At 43.1% G+C, this 18,817-nt stretch overlaps 1 protein-coding gene across 1 annotated transcript; it reads right to left on the bottom strand.

The window, feature by feature from the left end:
- Positions 1-963: 963 nt before the first annotated feature.
- On the bottom strand, positions 964-17,220 carry THBS1 (thrombospondin 1). Its single transcript, XM_030483782.1, has 22 exons — positions 17,038-17,220; positions 16,773-16,863; positions 15,489-16,066; positions 14,856-14,931; positions 14,412-14,608; positions 14,098-14,223; positions 12,549-12,642; positions 12,062-12,235; positions 11,496-11,672; positions 11,012-11,185; positions 10,700-10,827; positions 10,428-10,580; positions 9,704-9,922; positions 9,083-9,190; positions 8,502-8,661; positions 7,986-8,104; positions 5,934-6,168; positions 5,118-5,345; positions 4,695-4,966; positions 4,269-4,366; positions 4,019-4,158; positions 964-3,357 (listed from the first exon to the last, which is right to left on the bottom strand). Exons 2-22 carry the CDS (start codon positions 16,837-16,839, stop codon positions 3,350-3,352), a joined length of 3,531 nt encoding a protein of 1,176 aa, XP_030339642.1. The 5' UTR covers positions 16,840-16,863; positions 17,038-17,220; the 3' UTR covers positions 964-3,349.
- Between the last annotated feature and the right edge of the window lie 1,597 nt (positions 17,221-18,817).

Below are 18,817 nucleotides of genomic sequence, written 5' to 3'. Positions count from 1 at the left end.
GGTGGGGAACTTTCTTTATTTGTAATTCTCAGTGTTCTTGGTGCCCCTGGGAAGCAAGAAGAGAGTTTGAGACCAAAACTGCAGGATGTTTGGTACAGCAGGCACAGAGAAGATCAGAGAGATTACATTGACGGTGCACTCCCATGTCTCACTCCAGAGAAATGTAACTGAGGGCAAAAATTCAGCAACCACTTGTACTTTGGAAGCAACAGGTCAAGATTTTTGTCTTTTTTCCCTCCTTGTTCCCAGTAGGATAAAATTAAATAGTTGGGGCTGTCCTCAAAAGTTTAGTGACAGAAAAATAGGGAAAATATCATAGAACAGGGCTCTTCAACATCAGGAAAAACAGATGTAAACATTTTTTTTGTACACCTGCAGGATCCCCTAAATACACTTCTTATGTGGGTATCTAGCACTCCTAATATAGCACCTGGCTTTGCTAAAAGGCTCATGGGGCAAACTGCTGCTGCAAGTAAAGACTGAGCAACTACTATTAACTGCTCTTATTTTTAGCAAGTTCCAGCAGTTGCCACAGTGCCACACCATCAGCTTTTTGATCACAGTAGCAGTCTCAGGCCAGAAGAGATGTTAACAGCTATTCATGTGCCCCTGCAGATAGCCATCATGCTGCCTCTCTTCCCATGGAAAGGAAACAGGGGGTAAGCCTGGCTGGGGATGATTGAAATCCCTCAAAGAGCATTTTGCCTTGTGGCTGCATCATGGGCAGCATTGCTGTGTCTACAGTTACAGAAGCCTTCAATGAAGCCTTCAGAATCAAATCTGCCACCTGCCCATGCCACCTAACAGCAGGGAAGTCTTCAGGGGGTGAAAGGTTAGGTGCATCCCCTCATCGTAGTTTTAATGTGAAGAAGGTAGAGATGGCGTGCTTTGAAGCCAAACTTGACATGAATAACATAGTGCTGGAGAATCACTGATATTACAAAACATGAATAAAAGTAGGTGTAAATATAAATGTCAGTGTTGGTTTATTGGTCTTTGTATGCAAGAAGCTTTATTGTACAACTTACACAATTTTAAAATGGAAAATGGTTAAAAATGTTTACAAAAAAAGCATGTTCTTAGAAAATTATGCTAGCAAAAACATTGGGAGGAGGGAAGCAAAAAAAAAAATCTTCAGTTCAGTGTGCAAACGTTTTATAAAAATAGAAATACTAACTCTACAGGTAGCATTTCATGATAAATTATTTAAATAGCCTATCTACACAATTATGTGATTAACTATTACAATGGCAATGAGAAAAATAATTTATAAAAATACAAGCAATGGTATACAAGATGACAGGAAAAAATACAACACATTAGAAATTGTATCTGACTTTTTTTTCCAATGCCATTTCCTTACTGAGAATACATTTTCTGCAAAGAAATTTTGACTATGTACAGCATTAACTTTTTAGTACTACAGTAGCTTTAAAGTTTGTTAGACATTTGAACTCTGTTTTATCCAAAGGTTTTTCTCAGTCACACAACAATGAGGTAATATTTGTACGTAAAACTTTCACTGTGTTCATTTTTTTCCTTTTTTGAAAGGACAAGGAAATATAATAGGTATAATGATGCTGCCCCTTCTGTTGGGGAAAACAGTCTTCTGTTAATGAAAAATCAAGCCCTTTCCCTCTTTTGCAAGGAGCTCCTGAAATTCTGTCTAGTCTGTGAAGAATTCCTTCTTTTGTTGCCACACATCACTAGTTACGAGAATGAGTGTGCAGTGGCACAAACAGCTGGTTTGAATGGTTACGGCTTGTGGTCATTGTGCCTCTCTGCAGCCTCCTTAGAACAGGTATTCTGGTTTTGTATCAGGCCCACTGACCAGTGGTAAAGCACTGCAGACATTTCCCAGCACTAAATAACCACTAAGATTGTGAACGTTATCCCTAGCGCTAGGGGTAAGGGAACGAGACAGGAACTGCTACCATCCCAAGGGACTTGAGTTTTAGCACTGCAGAACAGTTGCCTGCCAAGCTACCAACTGCCTTGCATTAAGGAAGGAAAAGCCAATACTGAGCTCAAAATGAGAAAAAAAAAACACCAAACATCCTATCCCCCACCCCACCACTTCTCCCTGCACCTCAAAGCCTTTATAAGAAAACTGGTCTTTGTAACAAATACATCAGCACTATCTGCTCCAGACAAGATGATTTTTTTTTCTCATCTAAACCCTCTCTAGTTTCCATATAGAACAGAGTTAATAAATAATCTGTATTTACAATCTAACAGTCATGAAGACTTGTAACAATGATTAGGTGGATAGTCTTGACGCAGTTCTTGTTGCATTAATCAATAATCCCTCAGTCATTATAACATCAAGGATAGGTAAAAATAAATATTTTACAATTTCAGTATTTTATCTATAAGGCCCCTTCCCCTCCCCTCCAAAGTGAGGGGTTTAAAGCATCTATGACATGTAGAAAAGGAATGTTTTCATTACTATTATATTTGTGCCTTTTTAACCATAAAAAGTGAAGCACCTGCTGGTTTCCTGAAGGACAGCAAAGTGCTAGCTGAGATGGCGGTGCTTTTTGGCACCATATCTGAAAGAAAACATTTAAAGGTAAGAAAGATTTGCATCTAAATCAGGAAAAAAAAAAAGAATCTAATTATAAATCCCAGTTCTCCCAAAGCTGGTGTGATCCAGTGTGCCAGTTTTTAATCCTCTTTTCTCCCCTCCCACCACAGAAATCAGTTTTAGGATATCTGCTTTGTCCTGTGTAACAGAGCAGTGATCTAGCTCACCACAAATGGAGCAAAAGGCTGTGTTTTCATCTGAAAGATATGACATAGAAAACTATAATAATTTCTCCAAGTTAAATGGATGTAAACCAAAGCAGTGCAGCCCTCATTACAAAAATTCCTCTCCTCCATAAAGAATAAAAAGACTCGGAGTTCTCCCTCCCACCCAAAATCCCTTTTCCCCACACAATGAAAGGTCTTTAGTTTAAGTAGTCCACAGCACATCCAAAGATGTTCTTTTTACAAAATGCTACTCCATGGGACCTCCAATTAGAGAGGCAGTGACACTGCACTGTGATAAACAGCAAACAAATGTCTTTCCTACTGAAAGAAGTGTGCTTGTTCAGTGAAGACAATTCTCATTTGCAAGACACATTTGTTTCCTTCCACTTCAGCAGAGGTCAGATACCAAGTATGTTCTCACTTTCATTCTCTCAAAAGCATTCTCTTGAGGCAGGTCATGTGTTTTGAGTCCGCATTTACACAGAAAGAAGAAAGGAAGGAATAATATAATGGTCCCAGGATTTGTAAGGCTAAACGTTTCAAAAGGTGCAATACCAGCTTTTTTAAATAGTCTCTGGATCCAATAACTTTGTGACTATGGATCTGTGAAAAAAAGAAAAATTTAAGATACTTAAATATTTCTGTATTATGCATGATTATGTCCAAGACATGAATCCCTACAGGCATTTGTAAAGAATGCATTGGTAAAGAGAACTGAAAGTGCTTAGGTACTTTCTTACAGTAGACTTCAAAATCTAGTCTATGTAACCATGTAACCATGACGTAATGAAGTCATAATTTAAGAAGACTAGGGCACCTGGAACTAGTCATATACCTCCACTATATTGCATTCCTGCACTTCATGGACAATCTTCTACTTTGCTTACTTTTAAGTAAATCAGTTTTTTGCATGTCAGACACTACTCTCTTGCTTGCTAAAGTCAGTATTTTGCATTTTCATTTTTGACTGTCAGCTGTGCTGATTCATTCTACATTCATTTTGAAGTATACTCAAGATATATTTTATATCTGGAACTCAACATTGAAATAACAACAGAAATATGTTTAGGTTTTTTTTTTAACATTTAAACTTTTAACTATGAAGAGTTTCAGGAAGGTGTCCTATTTCTGCCTGCAGAAGTTGCTTGAGATGGACCCGTAAAAGATCATGGGTGAACCTTCCCCTCTTAGCTCTTATTTTTTGATCCATTTTATTTTTATTGAACCATTTATACAGACCTCTTAAATACAATGTCTTTCTTACCTCTGCATTCATATTTAAGATCTGAGAAGAACACCATTTCTTGAGAGAAGACAAATAATCCTAGCCGACCACCAGCATAGGTTTTATCATAAATTGGTCCTGAGTCTGCCATGATTTTCTTCCCTTCATACATTACAACCCTACAAAGACATAATAGGTCAGCCATCTTTGACAAGCTTCTGTTAGGTTCATCTTTACAGACATCCACTTTCCTTGTGATAATTACTTCAGATAAAAGGATGATGCTCACCTGATGTAACCAGTCTTTGGTCTATGGCTAAGATGCCATCTGTACGCAGTGAAGTCTTTCCAGCCTATGTGACGAGGGTCATGCCACAAAGTTCTCACCTACAAGCGAATATTTCCTTATTAACCAAAGGCCTGAGATAACATAGCCATTCTTTTGAAATTGACTGCGTTTGAATTTATTTTTAAATATGTAAATAGGAAACTGCTCCACAATTCCAGAAACAATGATCCACTGTGCTGAAAAGCCTACCCGCAGCATGCAGTCCTGTTAATTTTATACAATATTTTGCAAGATTTGGGATAATTAGTTATCGGTCTTCACTAAGACCACCATGCTGTTCTGATCAGCATGTACAGTGTCTACCTTGTTGAAAGAACAGCCTGCCTTAAAGTGCAGAAGAGTAGGTTATCAAAGTGCCACTCTTACCTGGCCAGGAGTGTTTCCTGTGTGCCACAGAGCATTACGAAGGTGTTCTCCTGGACCAGTGGTGGAATTCACAACTTTGATGGAAAGACCCGAGTAGCCTTGAGCTTTGGTTGGTGTGGAGTCCCAGTAAGACTGGGTGATCTGCTTCCACATGACAACATAGAAACGACTGCTAGATTGGTAGCCAAATACAAAGCCAGCATAATCATCATCCCTTTCTGTATTGATGAAGAAGGTGCCACTGAAGTCCACAGCATTGAATTCATCAAAACCTATGGAGCATTAAAGGATAAATGTTTAGGTGCCACTCATTTGTGATTCTTAAACAACTCCTTAATATCCCAGGTTCTCTTCCTCACCCCACCCCCAACCCAAAACCAAAGTAATGTCTTTGTGTAACGCAAGTGAAAATTTTCCCCTTACCAACTGCAAGGCCAGGGTCACAGTTGACTGTCTGAACCAGTTCTTTACCCTGGTGACGAACAACCCAGTTTGGATCATTTTGGGATGTTCCTTTGGGATCCAGGGGAATCATTTGAAATTTTCGGAAATCAGTTTCACTAATGTCCACATTTTCAGGGCAGATATCATCAATATCTGGCACACTGTCTTGATCAAAGTCATCTTTGCAAGCATCTCCACGTCCATCACCTGCAGGACACAAGTAATTTACCATTGTATCACTACTGTTGTTTGCTTCCAAGTCATACAACTTGGAGTTGTAATCTTAATTGCAGATCTCTGACTGCCCATGTACTACTGGCAGACACAATACGGAAGCCACAATAGCTGCTGTATAAATGCCCTTTCACTCCAGCCTGGTAGTGCTTTCGGAATAAGTTGGGTACGTAATCATTTTTACATTGCTTGTTACTCCTGAGGAGTGCTATAACAACAATACAGACATTCTATCTTTTTGTTACTTGGAAGTTTTGTCCAACCCTAAATAGTGTAGAAACAAACAAATAAAACACAACACCAAAAAAAACCAAACCACCAACCCAAAAAACCCACAAACCAAAACACCCTCCCCCCCAAAAAAAAGACCACCACACACACAAAAAAAAAAAAAAGCCACAAAACCAAACAAAACCAAAAAAGCCCACCAAACAAAAACCAAAAAACCCCCAAAATAAACAAACAAAACCGAACCACAAAATAAAAATTAAAACAAAAACCCACACATCAAAACTAGTGGAAGATACTTTTAAAATGTTACTATGACACTGGCCATCTTACCATCAGAGTCAGCTTGATCTGGGTTGGCAACCAATCTGCAGTTATCTTTGTCATCAGGAATACCATCATTGTCATCATCATGGTCACAGGCATCACCTTTTCCATCCTTGTCATGGTCAGCTTGATTGGCATTGGGCACATAGGGGCAGTTATCAAGATTATTTTGATGGCCATCTTCATCTATGTCTTGGTTGTTGTCACACTGATCACCTATGCGGTCAGAATCAGCGTCTTCCTAAGAAAGGGAAAAAAATTAAGAACACTTAAAAAAATCCACTTTAAAAAGGCTGAAATAGGAGTCTTAACACCTGGAATTAATTAAGATTTCTGCTTGCTTTAGCAAAAGCTAAGAATGGATGTAGTGAGGTATTAGGATTAATACATGCTTACTTCAAGCTGCCTGTGCTAACTGCTTTCAGGCTGCTTTGGCATTGCCCTGGTTTTAATTTGAATCCACAGCAGCAGAAAGCAGTGTGGTCATCTGATTCTCTTCTCCTTTCTGCCACATGACTATCACTAGTCTACTGTACTGGACACAGGGTACTTCACCTCCTACCATCTCTGGCAACCCCCTGGTTCCAAGGACCAGGTAGGGTCAGGCTACTCTGTACCTAGCCAGTAAAGACAGTAAAACATAGTCTACCACATCTTTGTTTTACAGCTTCCACACCATATCATAAAAGCCTATAATGCTCTTCATGCCCCATGACTCATCAGTCAAGACAATTACTCCCTTAGTGATCAAGGACTGCATGAACTGCTGTGCTTGCTGATCATGTATTTTAGCCAGTCATTTCTTATTTTAGAAGCTGACTAAGAAAAAAAAAAAAAACCAAAAAAAAAAAACCAACAACCCACCAAAAAACCAATTCCATCATCCCTGAGGCTGCCTCAAGGTTTAATCTAGTAGTCTTGTAAACACTGGTGAGTGACCCTGGTGCTGGTGTAGACAGAAGGCATACCACACAGTTTGAATAGCTACTAATTCTGCTGTTTGAAATCTAGTATCTCCACTTCTAGAACTTCATTAGAAAAGTGTTGGGGGGGGGGGGGGGGAAGGGGAAGAAAAAGAAAAACCAACAAAAAAAAAAAAAAAAAAAAAACCAAAACAAAAAAACCTCCCCCCCCAAAAAAAAAAAACCAAAAAACCCAAAACAACCCAACCAAAAAACCCCACCAAACCAAAACCAAATCACTGCAGTCATATGTTAAGATTTCAAAGTGTCAAGAGAAACATTGTCTGAAAGAATCTTCAGGCACTTTCCACCCTTAGGAAGGGAAGTAGTAAAGCAAGCAAGAAAGACTAAGAAATTTTATATTATCTGCTTAAATCTTTCAAGTAACTCTGCTTTTAGGCTACACTTTCCACCCATTTGCAACACCTTTTCTAACCCTACAAACATTCCAGATATGTCCCTGAAGCTATTAAACTACAGCCTTTTATATGACAGGATGGTGCAGGCTTTACCTACTTCTGCTTCAAACATTTTTGAACCAGTGAGTTGTGTGAAAGGCTGGACCCCCCTAGACTTTTATGAAGTGGAATTCTAATTCAGAATATGCTTTTTCCATAAAGAAAAGCACCTGTGCTGCCTTCACCTTACTGGTAGAAAAGGTGTATCTTTTGAAATGCAGCCATTTCAAACTTAAGAACAAAGATTAAAGAGCAGCTTTGCATCTATGTGAAAACAGCTTATCAGGCTATGAAGCAGGTAGTTCCTACCTACCCAGATTTCATACAATGCTCTCAGGAATTGCACATCCTCACTATGAGGATCGCCCCAACTGACAAGCCTAAGAGATGTTTAGGACATGAGTACATGCAAGAGTCTCACAGATCTTCACTAGAGTTACTTTTCAGGAAATACCTAGCAGCTGTTTGAATGGTGAAGAATATTATTTGATAAAGGCACCATTTGGCAAATTAATAAGAATGATTTGGGACATGTCAAATTTAAGCTGCCACTTGTTGTTCGGATACTTTCTACAATACACAACATACTATCTTTTTAATAATACCAGCCTTCTATTTATATAATGCAAATCCCCTACCTGGTCAGGATTGTGTTCCATTGGACAGTTATCACACTGATCTCCAACACCATCCAAGTCTGTATCCCTCTGGTCTACATTGTAGACATATTGGCAGTTGTCCCTTTCATTAAGGACTCCTGCAAAATTAAGAAGAGTTCATGAATGAAGTCAGACGGCTCTATGCTGCAGAGGACTGCATAAAGCCTTCACACTCCTGATATTTTTTTGAAAGCATTTTGAGCAGCATTTGAAAGCTTTGAAACTGAACTCATCACTAGCTCTGCCACACACTTCTGTTCCTACTGTCTGCAAGAGCAGAGCCAGAGTTCAACTGTGCCAAAATGTATATATTTCAAGGCAAATTTTCGTTAACTATAACTGTTACTTCAGTAGGCTTATGTCCTGAAACCAGCAGAGGAGAAATTTCATGTGTTCATGGATGAAGTTTTGGTAGGAAATCAATGGTACATTGAGTACATTTGATCAATCATATGTGATTAGAAAATCTAAAAGGAGTGATCAGAGGCCACCTACCATCTCCATCAATATCCACTGCACATGCATCTCCTTCTCCGTTGTTGTCAGTGTCAGTTTGATCAGGGTTGTGATTGTAGGGGCAGTTATCACAGCGGTCACCAACATCATCCCTGTCGTAGTCATACTGCTGTGGGTTGTAAATGAATGGACAGTTGTCCTGCAAAAGCAAGAAGGAAGTCAGCCTTTAAAGAGAGATAAATTAAAGCTTCAACCAGATTCTGCTTATGCTTGTACCACTATATGAAAGGAGAAATGAAAGGCAGGGAAACAGTTAAAACTGGAATGCTTCTATCTCAAAACACCCCATTACTTCCCTGATCAGGGATGGCTGAGTAAAAAAATAAGAAAACAAACAAACAAACAAAACCACAAAACCACACTAAATAAATAAAAAGTAGATTAACTTCCAAAGCTCAACCAGCTGCAGGTTTGTTTGCATAGTTAGGCATATGAACAGTCAGTGCCAGCAATTTCCTATGGTCCTCTCAAGAATAAGGTTGGAATCTAGACCCCAGCTTAGAAGGAAGGGGAATAGGAGAGCTACGTTCTCAAAAGGCTCATCTTTTGTGTTGTCTTACCCGGTCATCAGGGATGCCATCATCATCATCATCATTGTCACAGGCATCACCAATCCCATCTTTATCATAGTCTTCCTGCCCAGAGTTGGGCAGATTAGGGCAGTTATCCTAGAAGGAGGAAGTATACAGATGTGGTTACTCCTGGCATGACTACAATAGGGATTTTAGCAGGTAAGATCTAATCATTAGGCAAAATCGTAATACCTCAGTCAAGTAACTTATCTTACTGTAATTGTCTCAGACTTATCCTCACAGTAATGACTAGCTAAAATTTAGAGGGCCATAGTTCAAATAATTTTTAAAACAAAGATTTAGCTGCTTTTCAGAATCTTACCCTCTTTTCTTCCTCTAGAAGATATGTGTCAGAGCACAGCCGATATAGGCATAGGCTAAGCTAGAGTTTTCCTAGAACATTTATAGTTTTGCCAGGCTTCATTTTTCCCCTATATTGCAAGGACATCTGAAGCAACAGCCAGTGTCTCCTAGCAGTAACTTGATAGAGAGGACAGTTTAATAGCTCGAACTAGACAGAGACTTGCTTTACACCTCAAACCTAACATGTTTTGTATATTTCTCAGACAAGCTGTTATAATAGTAGATAGGAAAACAGGATAAACTTACTTTTTTACAGTGGTAAGTGGCATTGGCAACACAAACAAGGTTCTCATTTGGCCATCCATCCAAGTCAGTATCTTCTCCACAGATTATACCATTGCCAGCATAGCCTGGCTTACATTCACATCGATACATGGGGTCACTGAAGTGGCCGAGGTAATTGCACTTGGCATTCTTGTTGCAGTCATGTGTTCCATCTGTGCATGGATTACGTGGCTTGCAGACCTAGAAGACCACACAGAAATTAAATGCACTGGAAACATCTTTTTATCCCTAATTTTTCCCCAGAGATTCAAATAAAACATGGACAGTATATGCTTATTTTGATCAGAGATCCTTCAATCAGGAAGGAAAAGGCCTCATACATTACATTCTTCCACTCCCCAACTCCAGCAGCTGTCTTAGCCAGAGATAATCCAGCTAAACTCATTATTATTTTGATATTGATATTTTGATATTGAACAAGAAAAATAATCATCATTTTTCTTGTTCAAACCTTATTCATTTTCAAATGGAACCAAGCACTACAAAAATCTCTCAGCCACTTAAAACTCATTTTGAACTCAAACTGCTTAATGCTCCTCCTGTTCTGAATCACAGAGGATGGTGTTTTACTAGATGTGCCAAGTCCTTCTTCCCTAAAATGCATACGTGCTTTCTGTGGTTCAGAAACTTTGTCAGATTTCATAACCCAGAACAGTTACGAAATAGTTCTCAAAGTTGACAATACCTGTTTGTTAGCCATGGCATCCTCAACACTGCGACCAAATGGCTGTGTCCCAGTGAAACGTGGTGGACAGGGAAGACAGTTGTACCCAGGTTCAGTATTCTCACACCTGTGCACACCGTTAAAGACAAAGCAGGCATCAGGAACCTCTTTGCACTGAAATACAAGTTTGAGAGAGAGGAAAACAATGGTTAGCATTATAAACCATTGTGATTTTATTCTCCCTTCTCATCTTCTTTCACTCCCTTTCAAAGGGAAAACTCTAGTCTTCCTACCTCATCAATATCTTGGCAGTGGATACCATCACCATGGTAGCCAGGAGGACAGGCACCACACTTCCAGGAACCATCAAGGGAGCTGGTACATGTAGTCCCCGCAAAGCAGGGATTAGACAAACACCCATCTGAGAAACAAATGAGAAATTGGTAAAATGAGGGACATTTGCCATGCTGCTACAATACTGTATTTGGCCAATATGCTGGTTTAAAACTCTAGCACTTGTATTTTACACTTACATCAAAATTTTTAATCAGTATTTCCAAGATTGTATACAACCTTCAGATGTTTATGGGCAAATGAATACTCACCAATTGGACAGTCCTGTTTGTTGCAGACCTGAGTCCCTCTAGCTTCACCAATGCAAGTCTTCCCACCATACTGAGGCTCAGGATTATTGCAGAGACGGCTACGTTTTTGAAGTCCTCCTCCACAGGTCACTGTGCAAGCATCCCATGGAGACCATGGTCCCCAGTTGCCATTAACTAAAGGAAGATAAGACATGTATACCTTTAGATTCAGTGGTACAACTAATTTCTTCTTGACTAAGGACTATTACTTTTATCATGAGAGCACTTCAGACATAAGTGACAGAATTAATGGACTCCACTGAAGAGCCATAGAAGACAGTTCATGTAAACAGTTCAGTTTCACCTGAAACTAACTTGTGAGGTTTTACCTAGCCCACCCCCAAGTTTAAAGGGAGAATATTACTAGAGCTAGATTATATAGCAACTACTCAGGATGTTCACCAGTTAAGCTACCAAATAGTAGCTACCACCTGGATGCACTTACTTGGGCAAGGATCTTTCTGGCAGGGTTTGTTTTCTCTTGCCTCACCCTCACAAGGTTTGCCATTCAGCTGTGGTACCGGTGAGTTGCAGAGACGAATTCTAGTGATGATGCCCATGCCACAAGTAACAGAACATGATGACCATGGTGACCAGTGGCTCCAGCCACCATCCTGTTTAACTGCAAGAGAGGGAGATGTCTGTTATTAATAGTTTCTGAAGAACAGACTTCAGCTGCACAACACCTTGGACACAGCCAGTACCAGAACTGTACCAAAGACTCCATATATATAATAGATAGCCCCAGCACTGTCACAGATCAAGTTGTTTTGTCACTAGAGAAACTGCATACCTAAACTGCCTTAAGTTTTGCCCTGGGAGCAATGCCCAAACATGCCTATTTACCACATTAGGTATCTGGTCCTCTTTACCTGATTAATTTAGATCCTTAAAGCTAGAAGCCATTGCTCCTTCCTAGTGACAGGGCTACATGGTAACCTTTGCTGTCAACATTAAGCCAATAAAAGCAGCTTTCATTTTATTACCAGTGTGAGTAGATCAAGTACTTACATCTCTTATCGCACTCCTGAAGGTGGCAAGTCCGAGTCTGTACAGAAGACCCTTCACAGCGATTATTGAGACTGTCACAGGATCGTCCTCTCTGCTGAATCCCATTCCCACAGGTCACAGAACACGAAGTCCATTCAGACCAAGGAGACCACCCATCATCTGCATAGTCGCTAGCTGCAGAGAGATACAGCTCTAAATAAAACTGCAGCTATATGTTGTTCTATAGCCTTTTCTTCCACTCGTCACAAAAAGGGACACAACTGCCCTCAAAAGCCACAGGCATCTTCCTTTCTCGTACAAGATAAAGGCTAAGAACTCAAACGTTTCAGTGCTCAAATGCATTACCTAAATGATTAACCTCAAAAAGGCATCAGGCTAACCCTACTCCAGTGGTGCAAGGTTATATCCAGTTGTGTATTTTAAAGCAGCATGTGTCTCACTAAATGAAGCCAACTGCAATACAAGTGTGAAGGCATTAAGTACTTACGCCAGCATCGAGGGCAGCACTCCCCATCAGGCACAGTGGCATTGGAACAAGGCATGAGAGGACAGGACACCTTCCGGCATATAGTTGCAGAGTTCTATAAAGAATTGTGAGAATTGCAATAAGTGGAATATAAATTATGTCAGCAGCACTTCAAGACTCAATAGCACATCTAAAGTAGAGACCCTTGTATTTGGAGCTAATTCAACAGGGTAGACCCAGGTATTTTTAGTCTAACTTCATCTCACTCCCATTCTCACCCATTATTTTTCAGTCATGAGCAGAAGTATATTGGTTTTGCAGAAGTTGATCAAGAGTAGCTACTAGATGCTGGCTAAAGTAAAAGACTATCATGTGATACCTCAAGTATAAGCTCAGACTTCAAGAGAATGAAACAAGAAGCCAACTTTCTTTTCAGTTAATATGAATTTAAGCTGATTATATGGTAAAAATAAAATGGGTTCAGTGGACTCTGCTCAAGAGCCATGAAATCTGTAACTTTGATATTTAAGTCAAACAGGCAGGGTAAAAACACACACCTCCAATATCAGTAAGAGCTAAAGGGCAGCCTGTCGTTTTGCTCCTAGAATGCAGCAGCTTGGTTAGGAGAATGCTCTTATGATTACTATTTTAATCTCCCCAAGCAAATGACCACATTAAGGCAATTACAGCTAACATCAAGCAACAGGGTTGGTAGAAAAAAGGCAAATGCAGAAGTCAGAGCATCATTTTCTGACTACAAGACAAAAAAATGTAGAGATCTATAGAAGCAGATGTGGAACTTGACAAGATGCCTTGGACTGCATATGTACAAATACTCAGTCTTTAGTTTTTAAACAGCAGCAGGCTAGTTAACACACTCTTTGGTAGACTGGTACTCCACAGTGGGAGCAAGCAAAGAGTTTAAAGAAACTCAGAAATCGTAAGTTTTGGTGTACTTTTACAACATTCCACAGAAGTTGAACACAAAGCATAAATATGTTGCCAGGCGATCCTGGGATTTAAATAGCTAAACTGAAATCTGGGACCGCTGCTCCATATAATCTGTGACAGTTAATAGGACACAACTAGAAGCATTTGTTAGACAAAGAAAAAATCCCATAAATTTAAGAGCCTTTACTAAGTATTAGAATGTCTTTTCCTACTAAGCCAGCAGGAGGTTCAGCAAGTACAGAATGTGCATCTAAAGTATTCCAGGGAGCAAAGCTAATACTACTATAAATGTGTTCTATTGATGCTGACTTTTAGTTTACTTATGGACTTTCGTAAAGAATACAGGCATTCCCCAAATTAAGGAACTAAAAGTGTTAAAAGCTGGATCAGAGTGACATTTTGTATAATTTTCTAAAATACTGCTGTTGTAACACTGCATGAAAGCTGCTTTTATACCAGAGATCTAGTAGGGTGAAATCAACCAAATAATTCTTTGGCTACTGCAGTATGCACAGTTCTGTGGAGGATTCACTTTCTCAAAGAGTGTCATTTAGAAATACCTGTTAATTTCAACTCATGAATTTATATACAGAGGATTTATGAATGTGAGGAATCTCACCTGGCAGGTACATTCTGTGCAGCTGTCAATAGTCCACTCTTCTTTATTTTTGTGCAAGATTCCATTATGAATGCACACTCCAGGCGTGATCTGGACTACTTTGGCAATGAGTTCATTTTCTTCAGTCTTGGAAGGGAAAGGAGAGAAAGCAGGAAGAAAAGCAGAGATAAGGTATTTAGAATGCAGAAAACACTCTCTTCCACAGAAGTCAGAGGAAAGTTATCACTGTTTATCCAGGCTCTCGAAGGACAGGTTATAAGTCATTCACTAAGTGCCAGTTAACGAAAGGTACCATGAATTTTACCAACACTCACCACTTTGCGAACTCTGTCTTGAAGTGTTGTAACCATGGACCGGAGACCTTGCAGTTCCACAAACATATTTGTTAGTTCATCACAGGAAAAACCACAGACTGCTTGAATGTCTTTTGTTTTATGGCCAATGTAATTAGTGCGGATAGCTGGGCTTGAACCATTGATAGGGTTGTCCAAAGTAATGATCGCGCTAGTGGCTAAGAGACACAAACACACATAAAACAAATGCATTTTTTACCATGTGCATTTATCATTCCAGGGTACCACCTGCTAAACAGCTGCCATCAGATTCACTAGGTTGCCTGCAGAAATATAGTCATATTTCTTATGCAATGTGGATTTGCACATCAGCATACTTCTGAGTTCTGTTTCAACTTGTCTTTCTAATGCAATGAGGAATCTTATTTTTAATAGGTCATTGGATTTGAAAGATTGCAAACTTACAGCTGGAGCAGCCTTTGTTCCTCAAGATAGTTTCCAGGGTTGTTCCAAACACAAACCGCACATTCTGCAGCAGTCCCTGTGGACAGAGGAAGAATTACAGCCACTTGCAGTGACTGCAAGGTAAAGAAGTACAACTTGCTTGAAGGGAGCCTGTAGGCACTTATGGTCACGCATGATCATTAGAAGTAATTTCATGACAGACAGATGGCAAAGTGAAACACGTTGCTTTATTCTCCTTAATGATAGCAAGCCCTGCTTCCTAACATTCTTACCCTTGACCACAAGGACCTGGCAGCTCTCCAGGCAGGAAGGAAAAACCCCAGGAATTTCTGAATCTCATACAAGAAGATTCACAAGCTGAGCAGTGGAACTACAACTACCTATTTGGAAGCTTCAGTGCCTTCTTATTGCTGCAGAAAGTTCTATCCCTGCAAATCTAATGCTTCACCCTTCAAACTCCATTACTGAAGTTTAGTAGATTTAGAGGTGGTCCATATCAGATGTACACAAACCAGCCAGAACCCCTTCTCCCTGTTACCCATGTCTTTGTAGCTATTTAGGCTGGTTGAGTATCTAACACATCTCAGGGCAGACATTTGAAAACACGAGGCAGAACATCAGTGAAAGCCTTACCTGGAAGTTGTCATTGACTCCCCCTTTGGCAATACGGAGCCTGGCACTGCTGGCCAGGTCCCTAGTGAAGATGTTCTGGATGGGGATGTCCAGTTCAGCATTCTCCATTTTCTCACACCCAACATAGAGCTGAGCTCGGTCCTCCTGCACAAACAGGGTAATATTCTTCCAGTGTCCTGTAGCTAGTAAGGCATCCTCTACTGACACTATCTGCTGCTTGCCATCACCAGAAAGGCTCAGGTCCAGGGTGCCTGCCTTGCCATTTGATACTAGACTGAAGACATGACCAGAGCCATCTTTCTGTTCCACAGACAGCAGTGTGCCTCTACTCTTCTTGGCTTGCCGGAGAGTGGCCAGGAGGATGAAGCCCTTCTCAGTGTGGATAGCATCTAGTAAGTCTTGGAACTTTGAGTCAGGGACAGGAGGGATGCGACTGGCATCTTCAACGCGGTAAGCAGGGCTGGAGGATTCAGGTCCCTTCACCAGGTGCACCCCGGGTGCCCGGCGCCCAGCTCCCTTCCGAATTAAGCCAATGAGCTCAAAGAGATCAAAGACACTGTTGTCATCACTCCTGGATTCTGCAGAGATCAGAACAAGATACATGAGCAAGGGACAAGAAGAGGCTGAGCAGATACTCAGGACCGCTTAATATACTGTTAACATACGTAGTGCATATGGTGTGAGATCCAGCACCTCACATCAGAATACAGACATAGCCCCAGTGATACAGCAGTCCCACCAGGAGCTGCTGTGCAGCAGTGCATGCACATCCTTGTACGGGAGCCAGTCAGCACAGGACTGCCAGGTACCTGCTGACCAACACACAAACGTAGCAGCTGTTTTGGCACCTCAGTAGGCTCTGGTGGAGAAGAGGTGACAGCAGAAGCCCAGGCTGCAATGCTGGGGCTTGCCTAGCCCGGCTGGGTGACAGCAAGCACAGCAGCAGGTCCTCTTTGGCACCATGACAGCAATCTACAGCCCCATCCCTCCTTCGGCCAGTTCGCCCTCTCCTCTGCCCAACGCAGAGGAGTACAAGCCATGAGCTTGGCTCCTGGAGACTGCATTCCTATTTCTGAAGGTTATGCAAATTCCACACTAGAGAAAGTTTCCTATCCACAACCAGCTGATGCTCAGGTTAAAAGATTTTGTTCGTTGACAGCTTTGTCGTTCTTCACCACCGAGCACAACTTCAGCTGCTTACACAGGTACCAAGAAGTGTTTTCTTACCCCCACCCCAATTCCCTTCCCTATCTGCTCTGAGCGCCGGCACGGGTCTGGTCTTACCTGCAGTACGCTTGGCCTCCGAGCCGCCGAGCAGAAGGATGAGGCAGAGCACAGCTGTTGGCCCCATAGCACAGGGCTCCCTCTGAACAGCCTAGGGACAGCCACAAGAAAAAGGTCACCGTGCTGCCGCCACACCGGCACCTACCGCCCGGCGCACCGGCGGCGCCCGAGGCTCCCCGGAGACGGGAGGCAGCCGGGACGGGACAGATACCCTGCCGCTCTCAGAGGGGACAGCAAGCGCGGCGGGAGCCGCTTCAGCACTTACCTTCGGGGAGAGCGATCCGCGCGGTCAGCGCCGGCCTCCCGCACCTCCAGGTACCGGCGACTAGTATTCTCGGGCAGCCGCCGGCTGTCCCGGCGAGGGAAGGCAGGCGGGCAGGCAGGCGGGCGGGCGGGCGGGCGGGCGGGCGGTGATGCGCCTCGTCGGTCGCGGCGCTGCCGGAGCACTGCGGGACGACCGCCGCACGCCGCTTTAAAGGGTGGCTCGCATTCCTCGCCGCGCGGCGGGCCAATCAGCGGCGGCGGGGCAGGAAGCGGAGGGCGGGAGCCGGGCGGCTCCGAGTCCGCAGACAACCTTCCGCAGGGCCAGGGGCGGGCGGGGAGTTCTGCCGCCGCTGGCGGTACGCCCCGCCGGTACGCCCCGCTGGCCGGGAGCGGGCTGTGCCGCGCCAGGCCTTGCCGCTTGGGGGCGCCCCGCGAGCTCGCACGGAGCTCGTCCTCCAGCCCCGGCGAGCGCGACGCTGGCGGCCCTCGTTCCCCGAACCGGCAGAGTCGCGCCTCGCACCCGTTCCCCGCCGCCCCAGTCCGGCCGCCGGCCCCCGCCGCTCGCTCGCACTCTCCTTGCCCCGCGCTCAGGAGCGCGGATGTCCTGGCCTTGCTCCGTCCGCCAGCCAGCCGTACCCCCGCGGCCGGTGGGGACCCCGCCGCAGGGATCTGCCGGCGGTTCGGCCGGGCCGTACCGAGGAGGTGTGCCTAACGGCGCTACCCGGCTGTCTTGAGACACTGAGTGAAAGCAAGCTACACTTAATTAACTTAATTCACTTAATGAAAGGCTTCTCTTCCTGCCCGCTGGCCGCAGCACACAGCACCGGGACACTGGGTTCACGAAAGGGGAATAAATCCTCGCTAAACAGGCCCAGGTCGTGTCGGGGGAGAGGGGAGCGGCGGTGGGGAGGAAGCCGGGCGGGGGGAGCGGCGACCTGGCGCCTTCACAACCTTCTGGTGCTTGTCGCTGGAGGAGCGTGCTCGGGATGACCCTTGGTTCAGGACTGCCCTTAGGGGGTGAGGTGACTAACGCTGCACTGCTGCCGAGCCCCGTAGCGGGTTTGTTTAATGAGCAAAGTCACTGACGCTGCTTCAGCCACATATTTCCCACGTAACCTGGATTTCAGGTAAGAGGAAAGCTTCCGAAGGTTAAAAAGGCAGATTCTCTACGTCACGACATACTCAGTATGACCGAAAGTGACTGGAGTGTGTGAAGCGGCTTTGAAGCAATCGAGTTCCAAAAATGGTTAATTCCTCTGCATTCCCCGGCCCCTGCACGCTTGGCACGTGCTCATGTGGAAAGCCGAGTGTCAGTGAACGAGAAGGATCTCGTCAGGCGATTGCGTGTGTGGTGAGGGAAGATCGGAGCGAGCTTGGCAACCCTGAGCAGTGACTGAGTTGGACTCTGAACTGCGCTGTGTAAAATGCATCAGGCAGTCGGAATGGCTGATGTTCGAGGAAGCATTACAACTCTACAGATGATCCCAGGAAATGCCTTGGGAAACCTGTGACCCAGAGACTGAGATAGCTGCAGAGTTGTGTATATTAGGGTAAAGCCAAAATGATTGTCTGCCCTTTAAACTTAAGAGATAGAGTATACCATCTGAAGTAGGCCGCCTTACAGTGTGATGATTCATAGAAGAAAAACCTCAAGTGTCTCAAGTTAAAAAACTGAGAGAGGAGAGAGATGATGGTGATGATGAGAGCCCCACCAGGGGAAAAAAACACAGCAAGAAAGAGACACTGATTGTTCCTACCTTGGCAGGTTTAATTGACAGGTA

This window comes from Strigops habroptila, chromosome 4, assembly GCF_004027225.2.
Source record: "Strigops habroptila isolate Jane chromosome 4, bStrHab1.2.pri, whole genome shotgun sequence".
NCBI classification, from domain to species: domain Eukaryota; kingdom Metazoa; phylum Chordata; class Aves; order Psittaciformes; family Psittacidae; genus Strigops; species Strigops habroptila.
The sequence above is the reverse complement of the archived record's forward strand: the minus strand, read 5'-3'. Positions and strand labels throughout refer to the sequence as shown.

What these genes read in the sequence shown, in the direction of transcription:
- THBS1 (XM_030483782.1), bottom strand. Translation starts at nt 16,839, where the DNA reads ATGGGGCCAACAGCTGTGCTCTGCCTCATCCTTCTGCTCGGCGGCTCG. An exon ending in ATGGCATCCCTGATGACCGG is followed by an intron (nt 8,662 to 9,082) that starts GTAAGACAACAC and finishes TTGCTTTTGCAG; the next exon opens with GACAACTGTCCATTCATTTA. An exon ending in TGACCCTGGCCTTGCAGTTG is followed by an intron (nt 4,967 to 5,117) that starts GTAAGGGGAAAA and finishes AATGCTCCATAG; the next exon opens with GTTTTGATGAATTCAATGCT.